Genomic DNA, 22,198 nt, shown 5'->3' with positions numbered 1-22,198 from the left:
GCTGTCGGAGAATCTGGTCACGAGCGAGTCACGGATTCTGCGAGCGAATGAGCCAACGAATGGACACCACAGGACGAGGAGGAGCTGTCAGAAGCGGTAACGGCGGCATGGACGCCGAATCGGGAGATCGATAGCTTGGAGTCGGGTGAACGCTGAAGGTGGCCGGGGAACCGGGAGATGAAAGTTGGGAGGAAGTGGTAAGGCCACAGAGGAAATACAACTACACCTACAGCCGGGTATGCGGACTCGTCAAGCGTTCCAACTTTATCGTGACAAACACCAATCTAATCGCCATCGGATTTCACCCTTCACAAGACCATTCATGTCACGATATATTCCCTTGCTTACGTATTTATCACCGCCCCCTGGAAACGCCGTATCTTCACGACACAGAGGACCTGACTCCAACATTTATATGTCTGCCATAGCAAACAGAGCCCTGCGTTCCATATACACACACACATATATATATGTGTGTTATATATATATATATGTGTGTATATATATATATATATATCGAATATACATGTATAATAATGTATATACATACATGCAAGTTTGGGGTCAAGTCAAACTTGAATCAAGATGAACAGAGTTGCTGGTTCTATTCAAATTATGCATAATAATCAAACCTGAGCTTTGTGACTGGTAATTAGTTGGAACCAGAACGTGACTTTGTAAACATGCCTTCGAGGGCAGTGGTGACCTTCGAGTCAAGTTGACGAGAAATTGAGATAGTTGATTTTGATGTCTTATTCAATTATAGTATTCAAATCAGTTTACCTAATCCAACCAAGGGTGAAACGGCGACGCGGCCCGAATCACTGTCAGTTTTAACGCCGGGCGTCTGTATAATACATGTTCCTCAACGTCGTAGCCCGAAACTCGGTTAACCGAGTCACGAACAGTCAACCACAAAAACTCGACGACTTTACCGCTTGCAAAAAATATCGGCCATACTTTGCAACGATCAACCATTAAAGCAAGTATAAAATAAATACTTCCAATGTTTGCACGTAGTCAGGTGCACCCCAAGATCGTTCTGCACTTCTCTCAACCCCTTTGCCTTGTTCCATAATATCTTGCTTGACACACGTTTCGTACAGACGAGTCTCTGATTTGATTTGTTTCGATTTCGGTGTTAATCTTGCCTGTTTTTTTTTTTTGCTTCGAGCAGTATTCAACATTTCTCGAGTGCATCAGAGTTGAATTTAAACGGGAAGATAGTGCAGTAAATCGAATGAGTAACTTCTGTGTCTGAGGTAGGCAGAGTAAGCTATGACTCGGATAATTTGGTACTCACCTCCATGATTCGTGGACGTTGAATACGGTGAGAATCAACGGTCAAATATAAAGCTTAGTAAAAGTAATACAAGGTAAATTGAGATAACGCAACGGTAAGTGGAGTTGCCGACGGGGTGACCGTGAGAAGAAATCCTAACGCGTTTACTCAAACTCGGGAACTATTTGTCGAGGATGGAAAACGTATCGTGCGAGGAATAAGTAAGCACCAATTTAAATTTTTTAAGATATCTGGGTGATCGAAGGAAGATACTTCTCCTCACTCCGGAGGGGATTATAGGTACCTTGCTTCTACCACTCATCGCCCTGCTCTCGGCTTTGAAATATAGAAGCAAATTTTATAGCGCAATGCCTATAGAAATGACAATTAGAAGTGTCTTATAAGCAGCACTTGGATGCGAAGAGGAAAAGGGTAACCCCTTTTTATCCTTCGACTCTCCACCATCTGCACTGAAAAGTCAACTACTCGGCTGTTCCTAGTGTAAATGACTTCAGTCAGCAAGGGCAGAGCGTTCATTCTGGCAAACCACTGTTTTGTCGCCATCTTTTATAATGGTTTCCGCTTTTCACTACTTAGTATTGGTCTGGTGCGATTGTTTACTCACTTGGTAACTAAGATAACCAAGTGCAACTTTCGCGAGACTTAATTAACTCATGCTGCGTCGTAACTTCGCGTCTTACACTAGCTTTTGAATGTGAAGGGTAGGTACGCAAGACTGTAAAATGTTATTTCACAGAGTTTAAAGCGACGGTGGAGATAACCTGTACCCTCTTAAACTCGGCCTGGTTCCAAAATAGCCAGGATTATCAAGAAATATACGCATGTGTGTAAAGTCGGTTGCAAATGCTTCTGTAATGTCTGCATATTGCCGTTACATCCGTAGATTACCTTGCCATAAATATATAACAACTGGCAGACGTAATCGTGTTTACCAAGGAATGGTGACCCATATTATTTGGCATGTTGGGGACAATCCTCACCCGATTTCGCTACATTGTACAGTAGACCCCTGAATTACTGTGATAATACTTAATTCTGAAATAACGCGAATTTTTCCATGAACGTGTCGAAAACACGTTTACAATCAATTTTCAAATATCGTCACAAAATGCACAAAATGATTCCCAGATCGTAGACTCTCAAGAAATCTCCACCCTGTGGTTATTCTATCATCTTTTTTCGTTAACAATGTACACTGAGCATAGGAATTAGCTTTTAAAGCCCTGGTATGACAGAATGACAACAGTGATTTGAGACACAAGTTGTCACTGGCATGCCTGCGAGCCGAAGAAATGAGATACCTATGATGAGACTAATATTTTCACGTTCGTGCAAAAAAACGAAAAAAAATCACTTCAAAAAAAGGTTTTGAAATTTTTTCTTTAGCGAAATAAGGCGAAATGGAAAGCGGATAGAAATTTTTATTCGCGTGAAAATAGTTCGCGAGGCAGAAACGTTTGGATAGAATATTCATGAATTTTTTGCTGATTTCGAAACACCCGTTATGCCTGTAGAATATTCATAATGAATTTACGTTTTAGATCCCAACTGTCACATCTCTGAATATTCCGTATTGAAAAATATTGATATCATTGACAGAATATCTGATGCGAACAAGAATCATTGTAGAATATAAATCCGGCACACGTCGTGTTTATCATCGATTTTGCTTGGAATATACACAATAAATTCGTCAGCTGGGTTACGGTTCGTTACAGATGTCAGCCGCGTATAATCGGTTCAATAATATTACTACCGCGGTTTATGCACAGAGGCGGCGAATATAGGGAGTTACTAAAACACCTAAAATTGATCGAGAACGTTAACTCAGTTCCAACGATATAACAAAATTATGAGATAAAGGATGTTGCGTGGACCGAGACGATAATCATTAACACTGAAAAAGCGTACAGCCACGCTCTCAAACAAAGTTACGCCTGGTTACCGTATTAACGGGAAAATTTCAATTGAGACGGAGATTAGTTTGAACCGTAAGTCGTTAGGTAGCACAAGTTTACCGCAAATTCGTTACGCATATTACATGACGCAACGTTTTACAATGCGCATGCTTAGGGACAGAGAAATCGAGGTATGTGAACGGAAATACCGGAATCATCCGTGTGTATCGGAGTAAGACGACGCGAAAAATATCAGAGATTTCGCGTGAAACAAAACTTTGTGCCTCTCTTTGTCGAGACGCGGTCAAAGGATCACGCCGCCCGCCAAGAATCGAGAGGTCGGATAATTAACATGAGAACTACACGAACAATAGTAGATGTCAAAATGACCAGAATCTATTAAGAAATCATATCGAATCAGAGCAAATTGTATTTAAAACTAATTTTCTTTCCGTGATAAAAGTTTACATTGAAAGAAGGACACGGGTTGAGAAAGGTGATCCCGGTTTACGTGTGTAGTACGAGCCTCTTTCATCGGGTAAAAAGTTATCTAGCTCGAGGGGTTTCACGCTTTAAAACTTACCTGGAACAAAAAAAAAATAAATAAATAAAATAAAATATAAAAAACGTATGCACAAAATTAGTTGGGCAGGCGGGATAGCAACTTTTAGTTCTGCCTTTCGAAAGACTTTTCGCATGGCAAAATTAGCGGATGGAGAAAAATGTCTGTGTACAAAATTCGAGGGAAGTTTCATGTTTCCCTCGACCCTCGGCGCGGTCGCGCGATGCATTACCATATGCATATATACTTTTCCTCAACTTTTATAGGTTCCGAAATGAGATGCATTTCTAGTTTACTCAAGTACGCGTACAAACAGATATAGGAACTCTTTACACCGAGAAGGGAAAATACGGGACTCGCTCTCGCCGATTTCACTCGAGCTTCGCAATGGTTTGCAGAAAATCGCCCCCCCCACTTGCCGGAGATAACGAAAAAGTGCCGAAGCTAATTTTTCACTCGTATTTCTCCAGCTTCCGCTTACAACATTCTGATTTTAACTGAAACGCTGTTCTCTTCGTGCCCGTGCCTATATTAGTGGCATGATTCAAGCTCAAATGGATTACGATACGTTCCAGACCGTGTATGCGATAAACTGCAGCCTATAATACGATGTGCGGGACACCGGGAATCGATTGGTAATTCGCGGGGATACGTGAGTATCCAAAGTACGTGATATAGAGTTTGGATTGACCTGAGGATTGCGTATTCAGGTCAACGTGACCTCGTGCTCAATTTTCCGGGAGGAAAATCAACGAATTCAGCTTTCATATGGGTGAATATATAAATAGTTTCAGATGATTTTCCACCGGTAATTAAGCACGCGAGTTTGCTCTAGCTTTTTCATTTTTGTCCTATTCACCGCACTGAATAATTACGTGCCACCGGCTGCTCTTTCCCGTTTTTTGTCTGCAGGTTAAAAGTTCCACGAGACTACAAAGAATTTTACATGTGGAAAAATTCTTTTGAAATAAAAAAATATTCATCATTGCTTGAATATAACTCGTGAATTATTATATGTATCTAGATACGTGTGCAATCCATCAACAATACTAACCACTGATCCGTTTTTACCGTACCGATCATTTTCAAGGGTGCAATCTGTCACGGTAGCGTTTATGGTCATATGTGTATAATTAGCAGCGCTGCTCGATGGAAGTACATCTTTCTGTGTATGGGTTAATTCGAACTGTGAAACTACTCATGTTTCATAGAGCGTTAAGTTTCATCAGGCGATGCAGTCTCGTGATCCTGAACCAACGGATAAAGGTGGAAGGACTCGGTGCGCAGTCACCGATTTTGGATAGTGAGTGACTGATTATGGGGTCCTGCCGGAAATGCGAATTTCAGCAACCAAGCTGTACGTGCGACGTATCAATGATCGGAAATTCAGCAGACGTCTGCAGCCCGGAGTTCTGGTGGGTTAGACGCTTTGTACCGAGATTAAAGATGGCTGCGTTGAAAGGTGAAAGTGCACGCGAGGGTTACCAAGCGTCTCGGGATCACTCCATAGTCTACACAATCACCCTTGGGAATATGTTCACGGTAAATTTGCTAATTAAGGAAGTGCAAACGAAACTTCCTACACGGGGCTGATTTAAATGTAGACGACACTGATCCGCTAAGAATTTGTTACAATTAAACCGACTACAGTTGGCGCACTAGGGGCTCATTAAAGGTCGGAGAATCCCTCCGAGACAATTGGATTAAGAACGGAAAATCGCTTCGTTACTTCTGCAGTAACGGCATCAGGTTCGAATAAACTCAATGAAGAATTGACTCAGCTTCATGCCTGAATACACTCGAATATACAACGGAGACGAGAAATCGAGCCACCAAATTTTCAATATCAACAGTCGACAGCTTATTTAGTTTTTCGATAGAATTTCGTCGGTCTTCTTTTCGATGTGAGATCCGAAAATAGACAAATTTTTCAAGTCTAAGACACGTCAGTTCAGAATATTCTCAAGCTTGTCAGAAATTCAGCAAAATCTTTGTACTGTAAACGAACGTACTTGAAGCATAAATATTCGAGCGATTTCATCGACCGTCATGAGCAGGTGACACGATTAGCCAAGGAGTGATTATGCTAATATGTTCTTCAGTGTATGAATATAAGTCGGATGATGAGCACCCCTCAACGTACTTAGACCAGGCCTTTCTCCCTGCGTAGCTCGGCTCGCCTACGCCTGCACCGTTTTCAGGATTTAGTGAGAATTAAGAAAGCGGATGGAAAACTTGGCCCTAACGAAAGTTAGCTGTTGGATATCACTTTCTATACAAATAGCGTAATGCTTATTGAAACGAAAAATCTGTAGCAGATCTCCAACATTCGTTGAACATGATAAGTAAAAGGAATAAGTGAAATTAAATTTGGACTCTGTGGAACTAATTAACGAGATGGGAAAACACATATTTAAAGATATGGAGGAACGTAAACGTTTCGAATCTTATGTACGAGTACACTCAGCTGTAATATTGCTCAATAGTAATGCACCCAGTGCAAAAATTATTTTCCAATTCTATAGGAATTGATGAACATTTTTAGGATCCTTCAGATTACTTTCCGTTGACATTTTTGTTTTCTGTTGAATCGTAATAGCTTTGTTGTACGGAATGAGAATTGCAATATTTTTTCAAGGAAATTCGGGGTTATGGGTAAACCACTTCATCAATGCTATCCAACCTCTCAATATTGTTACCTTGAAGGACCGAAATGGTGTAAAAACACTTGCGTAAATAGGTTTACAATTTCAATACATTCTTCGAATGAAAAAAGTCGAACGAACTTCACCCTATACGGGTATCGGTATTATTCAACGACGGATGTTACACTCGGCATATATGTAGATACATAAAAAATATACGTAAGATGAAATAAACATGCCGTGGGGAATTTTTCCAACGCGTCAGTCGCTCACTCCACGTAGAGAACGCGGTACATCCTCAAAGGTGTTTTCCTCCGGCTCAAAAGTCATTCAACAATTTGCATCATAAACATTCGCAGCTCATTCCCCAAGGAAGTTCCTTTCATGAGACGTTATAAATAATGCAACATTCATCAGTACCTCTTCCGGAAAGGTTTCATCGTCGCATATCGGCACGAACGACAAAACTGACGACAAGTGTCTCGTGGAATAGCTCTGCTTTTGAACAATTCTTACAGAAATTTCAAATTGTTAGCTTGTCAGACGTTTTTTCGCAAAAAATAACAAAAATTCTCGAAAACCAGACAACAGCTGTATTCGAGATCCCAGACTTTCTCTCAAACGTTTTCTTCTTTCACTTTGGCACATTGTTTCATGTTCGTCAAGTGGTGTATTACAAAATGAAAATCGTGATTGCTGTTACACGTTAGCAAATGAATGTATACAAACATCCATATGTGCGTATATGTATTTTGGGAGAATATCTTACATACAAGGCCTCGATAACTCATTGTCAATAAAACCATGAAAGACTGCTGTTTTTACGAACATTGATGGTGCGAACTCGCGCGAAAAGAAAAGATTTTACAAGAAACCATGCTTAAGCTGGTCGGTTTGAAAAACTTGATTCAACAATCAGGTACCAATAACAATAATGATGATGATGATGATATGCGAAGAAAATATATCAGTAATTATTTGCAGAGATACATGCTGTTATACTGCAGGTGTAAATCAGTGCAATGAAAGGAATGAAAATACATTTAAAATATAGCCATACAGTTTGAGAAGAAATATTATGATTAGCATCTTCATTTCGTGACAAGGACCGCAACGAGACGTTATATTCGTAATTTTGTGGTTTGATCTTTCTCGATTAGCAGACAGTCTCGAATATTTATGGTACTTCACTCGTGGCTGCCTCTCGAATTAGTCTTTCATCCCTGAGAGAGATTTTAATGAGAGTGTAAAGGTTCAAACGAAATTTGCCGTACTTACATCGATGGTCAAATTTTTGTGTAAAATAATTTCACGCGAGGGCAATCATGAATAAACCTCAAGTTCCCTATATTTTTCCTTAGTGCAAAAGTCCGTGAACCAAGAAAAAAAAGATTTGTATACATCGTAAGATGTCACTCGAAATTCAAATACCGCAGCAACGTTTTCTGAACTGAACTTCGTGTCGTCGAGTGATAGCGAGGCATCGAAGTTTCTTTCAATTATCTATGGCTACCGTGATCTATCTGCATTCGCTTCGATAAAATAGGCTTTGCTCAGTTGTCGACTCGGCTGCCGAGCTGAAATTGGATTCAACAAAAGTCCGAAATAAATCTGTCTCACCAGGTTCCGACCTTCTGTACATCAGACAGCAAGAGTTTATCGTTAAGATGATACTGCGTGCCGGGATTTCATCCCCCACTCGAGCCCTCAAAACCCTGCTCTCTCATTTCTTTCGGTGCTTCGATTTCCAATCACAATTTCTCACTCGCGTTGCGTATATATACGTACATACCTACGCATAGAGAGTTTCTTCCCCTGGTGTCCTTTCCCTTTCTCACAGCTCGTAACTGCAGTGCAAAATGGAGAAGAAAGGAAAGAATCTAATCCGCCATAACAATGTCCGTAGAATAGTACCTAGTGTGAAGCTCGTACGAGGAGTGTGATGGAGGGGTGGAATGGGGGAGGCGTACCTTCATGTTCTGTCGACGATACTCTTGCACGTGGCCGAGGTAATACTTGTAGACGTGAGGCCGCAGCGATCTCCTTGTCTCTTCCCCGATCCATCGGTCAGGATGATCGAGCCCCGGAGGTCGCTGAGTCGTCGAGGGTGAACTCCGAGCCAGCGAACGTCCCGGCGACCCAACGCACGATCCGGCCGGAGCAGAGTTGACGCTTGGCGACCTGGCGGCGGTCGGGGGGTGGGTGCGGTAGCGGAAGCTAGTGCGGGGCGAGACCCGCCCCTGAAGAACCGCTTGGTGGTTGCGATCCGAGTCGGCGAAGACACCCCCAAGGGTGTCGGGGGCTCCGCAGAGATGGAAGCTGGACGCGGGTCTGGCGCACAACCGGCAGACCGGCAGAGCTTGAGAATTCCAAGGATGATAACAGCACCCCGCCGACCTGACCAACCCGAACGGGTCCCTGGTCGCAGGGTGATTCATGGCGCAAGTCACATCGCACTTTACGAAAGTAGCGTCGAGGGTTTTCGCGGGGAAACGCTTGAATCACCGGTCGCCGCGTGTAACATTTTCTTTTTAACGATGCCGGCGCAGGTTTGATCGACGAAGCGCGGTTCTCTCGGTGGTTGCCAGGAGTTTCAAACACGTCGCTGATGATTGTCTTTGCGGGGGGGTTTTTGCTGCAGGGTAACACTCCGCGAAACTCTGCTGGAAGCCTCATCAAGACTGGTTACTCGCGGCCGTTAATGGTGGGATGAGGCGTACCTAATCATTGTCGCGGGCAGAGGCGAGCGTCTGACACAAAATTTATCTACTACATGCGACGATCTAGGATCTTTACTGAATCTGTAGAAACGTCTTAAATATCGAGGAAATACTCTTTGTTTACAATCCGATGTGCATGCGCGCTGTAGGTTAGATGGTTAGATACTTCTATTTCATTCTATCGGATTGGAGGACGAACCCGAGAAACCGCCTTCGTTATTTTAATTATTTTTTTCCAGCCAAACCACTTGAGAGTTAGAAAAGAAAAAGAAAACGTCCAATCAGGTCTGAATTTAAAGTGAAACTCAGGCTCTGTACCACAAGTAACGCGTTCCCTTGTGAACGAACCGAGAGGCCGAGAAAAAGAGACGTGCGCAAATAAAGAGCGATAGACCAACACCTTGTGTGGGCCACTATCTAACCGAGAAGAATAAACGAAAATAAGAGAAATTGAAAGAGCCGCGTTAGTTTTGATTACCGAGAAAACGGTGAAAAGTTACGACTGCTGGGCGGCTTTTTCATTCACAGCTAAGAAACAGCCTCTTCGGCACAGTTTCGGATAGCCAAACATCTCTCGCGGCACATCGCCACCATATTTTCAATCGACGTCTAAGACACTGCATCGACCAACTAGACAAGCTACAGAACTTATAGATACAACGATGCACAAAGAGAGCCAACTTTTTTCCGAGAACACGAAAGCTGCTCTGTTGGCACGTGAAACTCTTATACTCTCCTCACTTTGCCCTTACGGTCAGCCATCCGGCCGTTCTTCCACTTACAACCGCATATAAAACGGACTTGATGTATGAATTTCGATTTGTCCTACTTTGTTCAAAGCACTTGCCAGAGGGTGGGAAGAAAATTTAGGCCCAACTGTTAGAAAACTACGAAAATAAACAGAGATTATTCACTAGTCAGTTTCTGTTCAATTTTCTGATGCAATTCGTGAATTTTAAGACGATTCTAAAATTGATCGAGTCATTTTGCGAAGAAAACAAACATTTTTTAGTACTGTCTGGGGAAAAGTTTAGAGCGCAACAATTCGAAGGGTTCTGTTGCAATTGCGAAACTGGATTAAATAATTTTTCAACTATTTTGATTGTAAAGATTATCGTTTTAATATGATTTATGCTACATGAATGACATTCAACGTCAAACAAGAACGCGGGAATTTTTCATTGTTTTGATGCACTGCGGTGAATAGGTCAAAAGATATTTTTCAAAAATATAGAAATTTTCGTATCTTTTGAGGTTCTGAGGTACCGATTAACCGAAAAAAGGGCGGCTACAAATCGATTACGAGAAAAAGAAAATTTGAGCCTGAAAATCGCTCAAATACAAACGCTTTTTAACTTTCGCAAAAATATTGTGCGATTCTCAAAAAGGCTAAAATAAATTTTTGCATGTGGTATATCAGCGTATTTTTTGAAAGTCACCGATTACAAACAGTCTCGACGTTGTATATCTTCGAAAAAATTTGATAAAAAATGCGTCAACAAATTGATGTTAATTAACAGATATGCAAAGACCTTTTTCTGAGTTCACATTTGTGTCCGTGCATGTGTGCACGTTAAACCAAGTGAACTGCCGTAGCAAACAATGTACCTGCACTGGGGAGCAAACATGCCGGTGCGTTGGCGCACAGGCACATTATTCCAGTTTGACAATCAACAAATTGAACGCTCGATCACGAAATGGTGTGTAGAGGAGTCGTCGGATTGATTAGTATTGTTGCCGCAGAGCTGCTGTAGTTTCAGTTGATCTCTTACAATTATGGCGAATATGAAGCACCTCAATTCAGTCGCGTGTAAATTAACGACTATGTGATTATTGGATGCGTAAACTTTGTCCGAGTACATATTATGTGTGTGAATTCGAGTGAGTACAGCGAGGAATATTATTGTCGTTAGAGAAAAATGCAGAGTCGTGAAAGTATGCGCTGAGAGAATCGAAGGAATCAAGAAAACCGCATTAAACATTTTACGAGATATCACACGCCATCAGTTTCGTGTGGACGAGCTATTTTCAAGATATTCGGGGGGAAAAGAGAGAGCGATATGGCACTTCTATCTGCACGCCCCAAACTTTGGGCCATTAGAGATCGATCGTTTAGGGGCGGAAGATTTATTTTACGTTCATTAGAAATAATTCATCGCTGACGTTAAGTATTTTTAAACTAACCATATTTATGACGCGTGAGAATTACGCATATACCCACCTACAGCGTCTCGTTGGGGCAAAGAGAATTTATATCCAATTACGCGTCACCGTGAATGTTCAATAGAATGTTCCCGCTCTCATAAATATATTTAGAAATAGCGATTCAGTAATTTCATTCAGACTATTATCGAAAATTAATCTTATACCACGTTGCGAACAATTTTCAGTATCGAACTAATTTTTACCCCTTGCGTTCGTCAGACTCGCATGGAAAAAAACTCTGGAGGCAAACAAGATGATTTGCATAACGAGATTAACCAGAAATGTCACAGGCAATTAAGCACAACTCGTTCGTATACATACGGACAAAAAATCCTGAAATGAAAAGCAGCGATCGCAGGGAAAAGCCATCTTGAACTTGTTCGAAAGTGGAAATAAATTTGACCGCCCTTAGGCGAGAGGAAATTGATGGACTGTTGAGTCAACGTATTATTTGTCCATTCGTTTGAACGAGACGAGTCATATAATGAAATGGCAAGACAGATGTTCCGCGAAAGGTCGTCGCTCGAAGAGAAAATCAATGCCTGGTGGAAGAGAACTACCCTTTTCTATCGGATTCTCTCGCAGTTAATACTTTACACGATACTTGGGGGACTTGACGTGCCCGATCTGCGTAAATTAAACTCACACTGATGTACCAGTGAGCTGAAGAAGGAAAAAGGTGCGTCAATTTAATCGCGGTTCGAAGAGACGCGGTCTTGTGCGTGGCTGTGAATACAAAGCAGAGCGAAGTGCTGTAATACGAGTACGTAGGTACAAGAGGTGACGATACTTCAAAGGAAGCAAGTGGTTCTTCGTTCCTTTACGTGTCAAAATGTGTCGCACGTTGTTGAAATTCGTCTCATCCCCGAATCCCTTTCTCTAGCTAACTATTCTTGTACAAACGTGTGCTGTGTAGCTCCTGCCGTACACCGAATTCTCTCTGAAGTTGGGCAATACTAGAATTCCGAGCTGCAAAATCGGCATTGGAAAGTTGCCCAGGAGCATCGTTCCGTCAATGAATATTAAGGGGACATGGACAGTTCACCGTTTGCATGGATACCGCGAAAAAAGTGTCCGCTCAAGGTTTGATCGATGAGGAACTCCGCGGAGTATCATCTCCGCAATTTTTCAAGTATATTCACCATCGGCTGTATCTGTCACGAAAAATATTAGGTACCGGCGCCACATTGCAGTCTCAAATTGACACCAGCAAAATGCTTTTTTCCGTTGTCACTAGCATCCGCCAGTTTCTGTTGTTCAGCACATATCTATTAATTATTTGTCTATCGTTTAAGATGTTTCAATACAAGGTTTGTCAAATTCACATGGCGATTTTTTTCGAAAAATCATTCGACCTTGGCTAATAAAGCTCAATTTTGTTATTCTCACACTGTTATTGAATAATCAAGCCTATATTTCGCGACGGTGGATCCCGTGGCCAGGGTTAATTTCGGGAGCCCCGTGTGGTCGGTCAATGTTTGGTTAATAAATAATTTAGGGGAGATGGTTTAATGAGGAAACTCCAGTGAGCCAGGGGCAGATGCAGGACTTAAATCTGAAAATAAATCGGGCAGGCACCCAGTATTCCGGGATGGCATTGATTAATCACGGTTTATAGAGAGACATTCTCGGCACTTTTCGTCATTCGAAATCCAGTGGCTCATTTCGCGACTGATGTGAAAGCAAAGTGTAGCAGGTATGTATGTACGTACATACGTACGTACATACATATATTTATGTATCCGCGCCCTGCAGCGAACCGAGCGTACCAAAACCCTCCTTTTACCTGGGGATGAACGTATAATTAATCGTTCGTTTGACACAGTCTGGCGTATCGGTGATAAGCGAAGAGAGTTGTTAGGGTATTTTTACCGGCGCCGTCACGTTTCGACGAGTTCTCCACACCGCGACGAAATTTTCCTTTAGACTCACACACATATTTCATTCCACAGCCGTACGCCTCTCTTGATTCGCACAAGCTACCTTCTGTGATAAATTTCACCCACAAAGCATGCGCCGCGCCTACGTTCAATTTCCCCATAAACCATGAGGTAACGTGTAATACGCACAAAATTCACGGTAATCCGGACATAAGAAAGTTTTAACAGTGCAATTTGCATATTTTTTTATGTTCGCTACTTTTGAGCTTGACTACCGATCGTTAGACACACCTCAATTTCAACGCTCTAGTATTTTTCAAGCAAGCCACAAAAGTGCTAGGAAGATAACTCGCGGGATAATTGGTTCCACTATGCGATCGTCTGGTTATGGGCTACGTCAATATAGGTCTTCGGGTTTCTCTCAGAGTATCTCAATTCTCGTTTTCTAATTATCTACCAGGAAGCTTGTTGTGTGCGTAATATCGGGCGCTGCAAACTAGTTGAGCAGGATTATGGCTGAAGACACGCGCTACCCATTTATTCCGATACTCTACATCCAATTTTAATGTGTTAATTACGGCCCACTCAAGTCGAATCGTACGTCCAAAAATTTTACTTCAGTTTTCGGGATGAGTTCAGTGTCCAAGTTGCATTTGCACACGGATAATGATTGATTTTCGGTCTTGAGAATCTCGACCTGAGCTGCTAACAGTGCCGAGTATTATTTCAGCCCGTCAGAATTACTTCGCGACTGGAGATCTCCTAGCGTCATTAAACGTGAGCATCCTTGTTCATAAAAGAGGTTTAACGATCCGGCAGAATGACGATCGCATAGTTCGCTCAACCATACCGTCTAAGAATTTTCTCATAGACGTTATATACAGTGAACAGAAAATTCATATGAAATATTTTCGAAAGATTTCGCTGGTGTTTATAAGGTTTGAGGACGGCCATCAAAATTTACAGCGATGGTAACAGTTTCGGCACGCGTTCCCGTTATCGGTGAGTTTTAACGCTCGCGAGGGTTTGATGGTCGTCATTCAACTTCCACCGCCTGACTTTGCATTTTCCGATCCGGACTCGTTGGCAGGCGAAAAATAGCCACCGATTTTTTCCACATTATAAAGCGGAAGGCTGCATAAAAATTTCCGAATCAATCTCCGCACCCTTCATCTTCCGCTATGCATTTTTGAACTTGCGCTAGTAGAAGACACGCCCCGTGAAGAAGACAACTTTAACGTGGGGGATTCAAGCGGCAGTCGTCATAGACAAAGAAAGGTGTTCAGGGAGCCCATAGCTTTGCAGTAAAGATCTTTCAGACCGAATCCGTTTTGAGAATGGGAGCGAGCTTCCGAACGGACGGCTTCAAGGCATGGAAAACCGGGTGGTCGGGGGCCCGATGGGGTGAGCGTAGACGAGTATTGAATAATGATTCGAGGCGGAAGACGTGCTGCACGTGCCGACTGAATTTCGGACGAGTTTTGGGGAAAATTATCGTTCAAGTCCTGGCTGGGACAGAGTCGCAGAATCAAATGCCAAAAGCAGATTAGATACGACATAGAAATCTACTAATTGCCTTCGTGAACGTTTCGCAGGTGATTGAAAATGCTCGCGTGGTTATTGTTGCCTTCAACATCTCCGATCTGCACCCTTGTCTTTTGCGAATCAGGAGAAATGAAGGAAGATTAAAAGTTCCCGATACCTACAGCCGGGGAGGAAAAGAGATATATGAAGAGGTAGCGAATAGTACTGCCTGAAGATGAATAACCAACCACTGGAAAATCATACACTCCGATACAAGCGTGGATGCAAGACTTGCGGAGTATAATGGGACTCCTTAATCTCAGCCACACTATCAACACGATAAGAGGTGGTTTACCAATATGCTAGCTCAGTGTTGGAAAAAAAAGCCCGTCGGAGTAGAGAAGTAATGAAAAAGTGTTTAGTTCGATATCCGAAGGTAATATGTTACAGACAATGATCGGACCAAATCAAACCGGTGAGTTTCAATGCGGGTAAGGTAAATAAGTCGTTGTTTGCATCAACCAACATTTCACGTTATTTCAACTGAATATTTGCTTTACCCCGCCGAAGGCTGCATCATCACTTGGTTTAATTCGACTTTTTTCGGTGGTTCGTCAACATGGTTGTTTGCAAAGGTACGAATAATTTGGACCTGGTTAAAAAAGCATAAAGTACTCATCCTCAGGTTCTTCGGGAACCTCACTTGACCACCCCGCCTACGTGCGACACTTTTTCACGGCCTATTCAGCAGTTAAGATGTCCTTATAATTTATGTTAACGCTTCGAGAAACCCATTAAGATTGCGAGGTTTCACAAAAAAATTAGAATTGCGCTACTAAGTTATGCAGCAGATTATTACATCACAAACCTCTTTATAATGTCGTTATGGCACGTCCTTGAGATCAAAATGAAAAAGAACCATTACAACACAACTGCCATTCTTCCAACTGCCATTAACAATCTGCAATTCCGCCGGAGAGTTAATTACCTTGTAATGGGTTGGTAGAAGAGTCTTTGAGTTATGAAATGCAATGAGAAAACTTGCATCTTTGGAAGGGTTCTGCTTGGAAACAGGTAGTTGGAAAAAGTCGATTTAGTAGAGCATAAGATATTACCGATTTTTCTGAATATTGAAAAATTAACGAGTCGAACGGATAAGAAGCAAAATGGCTGTTCCAGTCAAAGAAATGAGTATGACCCGCGATGTTTCAAAATTTTGATTTACTTTGTTCGGTCTCATGTACTTGACTCGCCGCTATTTTAATCAACGTGAAGAAGAACGCCATTATTTCGATTTAAACTTCCCTCGGTACGAACGGACAATGAAGTTGATAAGTGCGAACATTCTTCTTCGTACACCCCGTACATTTTCCGATTACTCAAGCCAACGAGGGCTGCAGCGAAGCGAGAGGCGGCGAGGGCAAGGAGAAGAAGAGGGAGGTTTGGTCGTGGGAAGCTGGGCAGTTTGCCATGAAGTGACTCGCCATGCGCTGAGCTATAAGGGGTAAGCGGTAAAAAATAAAAAGCAGGAAGTAAAAAGTAGAGGGCGAGCGGGGAATGATACAGGAAGGAGAAGAGTCGAAGAGCAACGACCAAAGCTCAAGGACTAAGGACGCCGGCCTGCAAAGGATATCTTATACATATAGGTAGAAGTATTTGAGCGGACTTCTTTGGAACTTTACATCCGCTATTCTCCCCAGCAGGTTTTCTTATTCCGACTCACTATTTTTTTCGTATGTGTCCTTTACATCCGATATACGCCTATACTTCAAGAGCAGAAGCAAGGGAATGGAATTGGCAGTGTTTCAACAGCATCGAATGTTTTTATTTGTACTTATTTTTCAAAGTTTTTCAACTCGATAGAATACAACTGTCTGTACGATCGCTTTTAAAATAGTTTTTTCTTCGTGAAATTGAATTAGGGCGAGTCCTAAATTCTACGACTCCGCATGACTGTTGATTCCGCAAAATTTGGTGACACATTTCATCTCGTAACTGACCGCGCAGATATGTTTATCTGAAGCTATGGATACAATTTCTAGAGCGCTGCTAATGTGAAAGTATAAGTAACGTGTAATAAATTCTGTTACACAAGTTTAAAATATGAAAATAAGGTAGAAGGCGATTCTGTTTGAGAGTAAAAACGAAGGTCTCTGCAGCAGAGCGTCGAGAGTTGTTACTATTTAACTAGAAACGTTGTATTCTGATTGGAGAAACAGTTTCAATTCCACGGTGAACGGTGGACCTATCTCATTCCAGGAGTAGCGAAATTTGTTCTAACACACGACAGTTCGGTTTTTCCTCCCTATTTGGTGTACCCCATTGTACAGCTGGTAACAAGATATCCGTATGGAAATTTTTCGGATAATCAATCAAAGATTTCACATTACCGATCGAGCCGATTGATATTACGCCGAGTGGAGACGTATCATCGTGAGGCTGTTATTGCACGGAGGGCTTTTGTAGCTGACGTTAAGTACACAGAAATGATATTTTGGGACGCGGAAATCGCGGGGAAAATATACGGGGTGAAAGGTGACGGAGAGGCGGAGGACGAAGAGGTCAGAGGGTGAAAGAACAGGGCTGTGCGTAGCATCAAGGGTAGAAATGGCAATGTTTCCAACGCCGTGGAAGCAGCTGGTGGAATATGAAATTCGCAGCAGCCCAGGGTCCTGGCATCGTCTATATGGATTCGCCAGCGACGGGTGATTTCGCAGCAAATCGTGTCCACGGTTAAGAATCAATATCCACCTATCTCCACCTAGCTTGTGACGGGATCCAAATTACTGAGGTGATGGAAAAGCTACAAGAACACTAATTGACCTCTCCAAAGTTATACTTTCCCATGATATTTCGGAATTCGTCGCCGAGTGCAATTTGCACTTCTGTAGGTAAATTTTTTGACTCGATCTGTCTCGGAACTGTACCACAATTTCCTACGAATATCGTAATCCAATTAAGCCAGAACGACTCTCTATGGTGTCGGAATTCAAGTCTGCTTTTTGGGAACAAAATTTTTGAAGAGAAATACATTTATGTGACTACCCCCATCACATGTGGAGGGTTACGCGCTTGGTCGAATTTCACAATATTTACTGAGTCAATAATTTAATCGATTGTTTTCACCGCACTATATTTGAGTTTACTGCTGAAAGGCTGATTTATGATGTGGAACAACACGGAGGTTTCTACAGCCAATATGAGCTGTGTTGTACCAACGAATGAAGTTTCCACACCTATACGGTTAGCGAAATACGTGCGAAATCTTGCTAATCACATCCATCCACTAAGCAAAGCTTACCGCAGCCTACACTCAAGTTGGTTTCTTGTTAATTGGAATAATACAATCCCAGCAACGTTTTGAAGCAAACACCCACTTGACCGGGATACACGTACACAGTCTACGTAGTGCATAAAAAAGGGTGAGAATGAAAACAGTGAGAAAAAGTTTGAAAGCCGACCAGGAACTGTTTTTGGAGTCAATTTTAAAGCATGCTTAATTCCTGGTTTCCATTGAATCAGCGTGAACCTAAGACCGTAATGCAGATAAGATGCTAGTCCGTGGTTTATAAATAACTTTACATTTGCATCCGTTCAATTTCTCAGAGCCGCACTCAAGACCAGCCGTTACCTAGGTTCGTGATTCATATAAATGGGGAGATTTTTCCAACCCGCGTTTCAGAAAATCATTAATAATGCATCCTCCGGCCATAAGGATTCTTACTACTTTTGCTAGAACCAATATGCGTCGAGGCGACTGCGTGTGTCGCGACGTTGCGGACTTGCCCGAAATTTGGACAAACTTTGGAAATTTAAATCACGTTTCTTGGCCACACTGCAAGCACCACTTCCGCGATGCGTTCTGATATTCGCGACACTGCAACTAAGTGGCTTTTCCTACTGCCACTAAACTTTTAACGATACTAAATGGACAATCAAAGCTTTATTTTACGGGAAACGTTAGTGTGAGTACAAGACTTTCGTTTCAAATCTTTACGACTCGTTCTTTACGTTTCAAAGGTATAGTAGAGGCTCGCTACTGCCTAGTTACAGCCGCCTATAGTCACCCTTTTCTGAAAAAATGTACTCCGCAGCGTATGGAATACTCGGAGAAAGTATTCACGTTCACACTCGCCTGGATAAATTCAGCATAATGTTATGCTGGTGAAAAAGCATTTGGCTAAATCGAAAGTTTAACGACTCTATTTAGATAGCCGGTCTGCGCGAGACTTGATAAGAATACGTTTCAGGTTCAGTTTCAGTTGATTATTTGAGAAATTGGAACCAAGGTTGGGAAGGTGGAGAGGACCAAGAATTGCTTGAAAAAATCCCAACGAGTTTTAAGCAGCTCAAATGACAAGCCGCGATCTTTTTTGTCTGCTGCTGACTAACTAAAGAAGTGCCTGATCATCGTCACAAAGGTTGAAAAAAAAACAAGGAGTAAGAAGCCCTGCGTACTTTGAGAGCATCCTTACGGCAATAAACGTGCGTCTGGTGATTACGAGGCGGCTGGCTGACAAGAGAGGCTTGAAATGTTTGATTGTGAGCGTTGGCGCGATGAAAAATCGAAAACAGACTGGTAGGTAGGAGAGCCGCGATATGAGAGAAGGCAGAGACAGGTGGTACGTACATTTTTATGCACGGGCTCAGAGACAAAGCAGCCCGATGACAAAACATGCAACGTTTCAATGCTCGTCGAGGGAAACACACGAAGTAATATCGTCGACGGTACCATCGCAATGCCCCGAGGCCCAGAAGAAGTCCGGAAGTCCCGAAGCTCGAGCCTCCGAGGATTCTCTTAATTCGGCATCCGCGAATCTCGCGCGAGTTATATAAGTTTCGCGTTTCATTATCTCCCTCATAACTCCCCGTTCACCCTAAACGACTCCTGTCGTCTAATTCGACCCGACAATATTACCGACTATAAATTATTGGTCTTCACCTAGGAAGTTAGGCGTATTCGTAGTTGGAGTCGCCAAATACGATGAAAAATATTTATGGTCATTCGGCATGGATTTTTATTCCGCTACTTTCCAGGTCACGGTATATAAAACGTGCTGTGGCAGGAATCGAAGGAGCTACGCGATTGCTTTTTAAACCCTGAGCATTCATCGTCGAAATACCAGCCCCTCGAGGGTTCCGAGTTTGAACAAGATTAAATGAAGCGAACAGGAAATCTTTCAGCAGTTTGAGATGTGCCAAATCGAAATATACGGGTTGATCATCGCAGCGGTTTTTGCAGTCGCGTGAAAGGTTTCCAGAAATTTTCGGTAAATGTTGAAAAGATGCTTCCTAGTTGGACCGAAGAACGTGAACGTTTTAATCAGCGCATTTCATTTAAATTGCGAGTAATCAGTGAATCCCGAATGTACGAGTATCGACCTCGTCGACCTCGAGTGTCATGCATACTTTGCCGTTGATTGCAGCACAAAAAAGCCTCGCTCTCTATAGGCTCTGTAAATTGTCCGAGTCAGAGGATCAGGCTTAAGAAGGAGCGAGTATAGTCTATACGAGATCTCACCTCTGCTCGACTTTCGGCCGAGTTATAACGGGGAGAGAAACAATTTGGCACGTACGAAAGTGCGAGGGCGACGACGCAGAAGTCGCAAACAGGGGAGGCTGGCGGCGGATAGCGTCGTCCTTCCACCATCCCATAGTTTCAGCTCATTCGTCTGTTTCCAGCGAAACCAGCTGTACCAAATTCAATCAATGCGCGAGCGCGCGGCCTGCGATCAACCGGGTTTGCGAGTGTGCGTGCGCGTGCTAGCGTCTGTAGGTGAAAGGAGTCTACCGGTGTTTATACATCGTGGACACGCGTACACGCCTTTCAGCTTGTAGTACAGAAACGAATATCCATGCACATCATCCCGCGCTACAGCTTTGTATTCATTGATTGTTCTCGTGCCCGTCATTTAACCCAAGCGAATATCATTCGCTTCGAAGCTTGTGTAAAAGGAATTATAATGTACGTTCAGGGGCGAAATACGAAGTTCTAATGAATATCGATGATCCGCGAGAGTTGAAAGGAACAGGATGAAGTTGATGCACCGTGAAAGAGACCTACACGCCTCAAATAATCCGGGCCTTGATCTTGTACAGATTTCCAATTGAACCGTTAAGGAGTAAACGGCCCCATTCACGCGTCCATTTCTCGTCCCTCTAAATCCCATTTACAACTAGTCTGCAGATTCAAGTTTCGTCGTCGTTGATCGGAATCTCTCAACGAAATGATTCCGTACCCTGGAACCATGTTAAGGCACAATTGTATGTATAAAATCTGCCGTGACCTTCAAGAGTGATTGCGAAAATTTCGGGAGAGAAAATTTCATCCCTCTAAGAGTGAATCTGACATCAGTAAATGGCATCTACTGTATCTGCATAAAACAGGCAAATAGTAAGTTTCCGAATGCTAAGGCACCGCGAATGTTGCTTTGAAGAGTTAACTGACAACATGACTCAAGGTTTCCTGAACATCCGCCACGTTGCGCGGGAACACGATGGCTAGTAAGAGGTCAGGTTTTCACAAACCCGTGCCTCCGCAAGGCTCTACACCCGGGTAGCAGCACCGGTAAGAAGAGCTTCGACTCGAGACAGAGCTCCACTGCAGGGTGCCTGGAAGGTGCCGCTTTCGCGCCACCCGCAGTGTCGACAACCTGCCGGTCAACTTCACGCACTTTCAAACCAGTAGCCGACATGCACACAGGACTGCCAGTTACGGTTCATCCCTTATAATTATTCCATCCGTTTTCTTCAGTTTAGCCCATTATTTATTTCGTAGATTATAATGTTTCACCTACTTATTGGTTTACTTTGAAGTTTTTTTTTTTTTTTTTTATTATTCTCTGGTTCGACTTAAAACATGTACAACAAGAGTTACGCCGACGAAGAACAAAGTTTCGAAATTAGATCCACCTACAAGAACCAAGATGAGAAGACAGCAATCAGGGAATCCTTAAGCAGGCGTAGTAGTTAAGGGTCGGATGAGACCGGGTCAGGTTAGGTTAGGGTATGCGAGATGGGGGTTGGGCCGTGTTGATCACGTTGGACGAGAAGGGGTCTTAGCGCCGAGGCGGGATGCGAAACTTGACGTAGCCGGCAATAGGTACGTGAGGATCCAGACCCTTGATAAAGAACCGTACGCTTCAACGCGACGCGACCCCAGGGCGACGGCCAGGGTGACGGGCGCGTACCGTCGCTCGCGATCCACGCTCTGCGGCACACTAGCTAGATGCCCTGGCGCCCGCGGCACCCCCACCCCCACCCTTGCGATTCGCCGCTCACCCCCGCATCCACCTCCTCCGCCTCCACCACCACCACCACCACCGCCTCCGCCTCCGCCTCACTTCCGTCCTTCGTCCGCGCCACTTCCATTCCCGCATCGGTCCCGCCCGGAACTAACGTCCCGCACACCCGGCCAAATGCCCACCCTACCGCTACGTTTTTCGCCGCCACCTTGCAACC

At 43.1% G+C, this 22,198-nt stretch overlaps 2 protein-coding genes across 15 annotated transcripts in view; both read right to left on the bottom strand.

Annotated features, from left to right (window-relative positions):
* The window catches only part of LOC124299973 (peripheral plasma membrane protein CASK), a 142,184-nt gene that overhangs the window by 69,241 nt on the left and 50,745 nt on the right, over positions 1-22,198 (bottom strand). The gene's annotated exons all lie outside the window — the stretch shown is intronic.
* LOC124300007 (uncharacterized) lies at positions 3,726-21,931 on the bottom strand. The gene is made up of 3 exons (XM_046753599.1): positions 21,654-21,931; positions 8,379-9,158; positions 3,726-3,784 (listed from the first exon to the last, which is right to left on the bottom strand). The coding sequence occupies exons 2-3, from the start codon at positions 8,844-8,846 to the stop codon at positions 3,767-3,769; spliced, it is 486 nt and encodes a 161-aa protein (XP_046609555.1). The 5' UTR covers positions 8,847-9,158; positions 21,654-21,931; the 3' UTR covers positions 3,726-3,766.

Source organism: Neodiprion virginianus, chromosome 3 (assembly GCF_021901495.1).
Source record: "Neodiprion virginianus isolate iyNeoVirg1 chromosome 3, iyNeoVirg1.1, whole genome shotgun sequence".
Lineage (NCBI taxonomy): Eukaryota > Metazoa > Arthropoda > Insecta > Hymenoptera > Diprionidae > Neodiprion > Neodiprion virginianus.
This window is presented reverse-complemented; position numbering and strand designations above follow the sequence as displayed.

Coding starts and splice junctions, on each gene's coding strand:
- LOC124300007 (XM_046753599.1), bottom strand. CDS start 8,846: ATGAATCACCCTGCGACCAGGGACCCGTTCGGGTTGGTCAGGTCGGCG.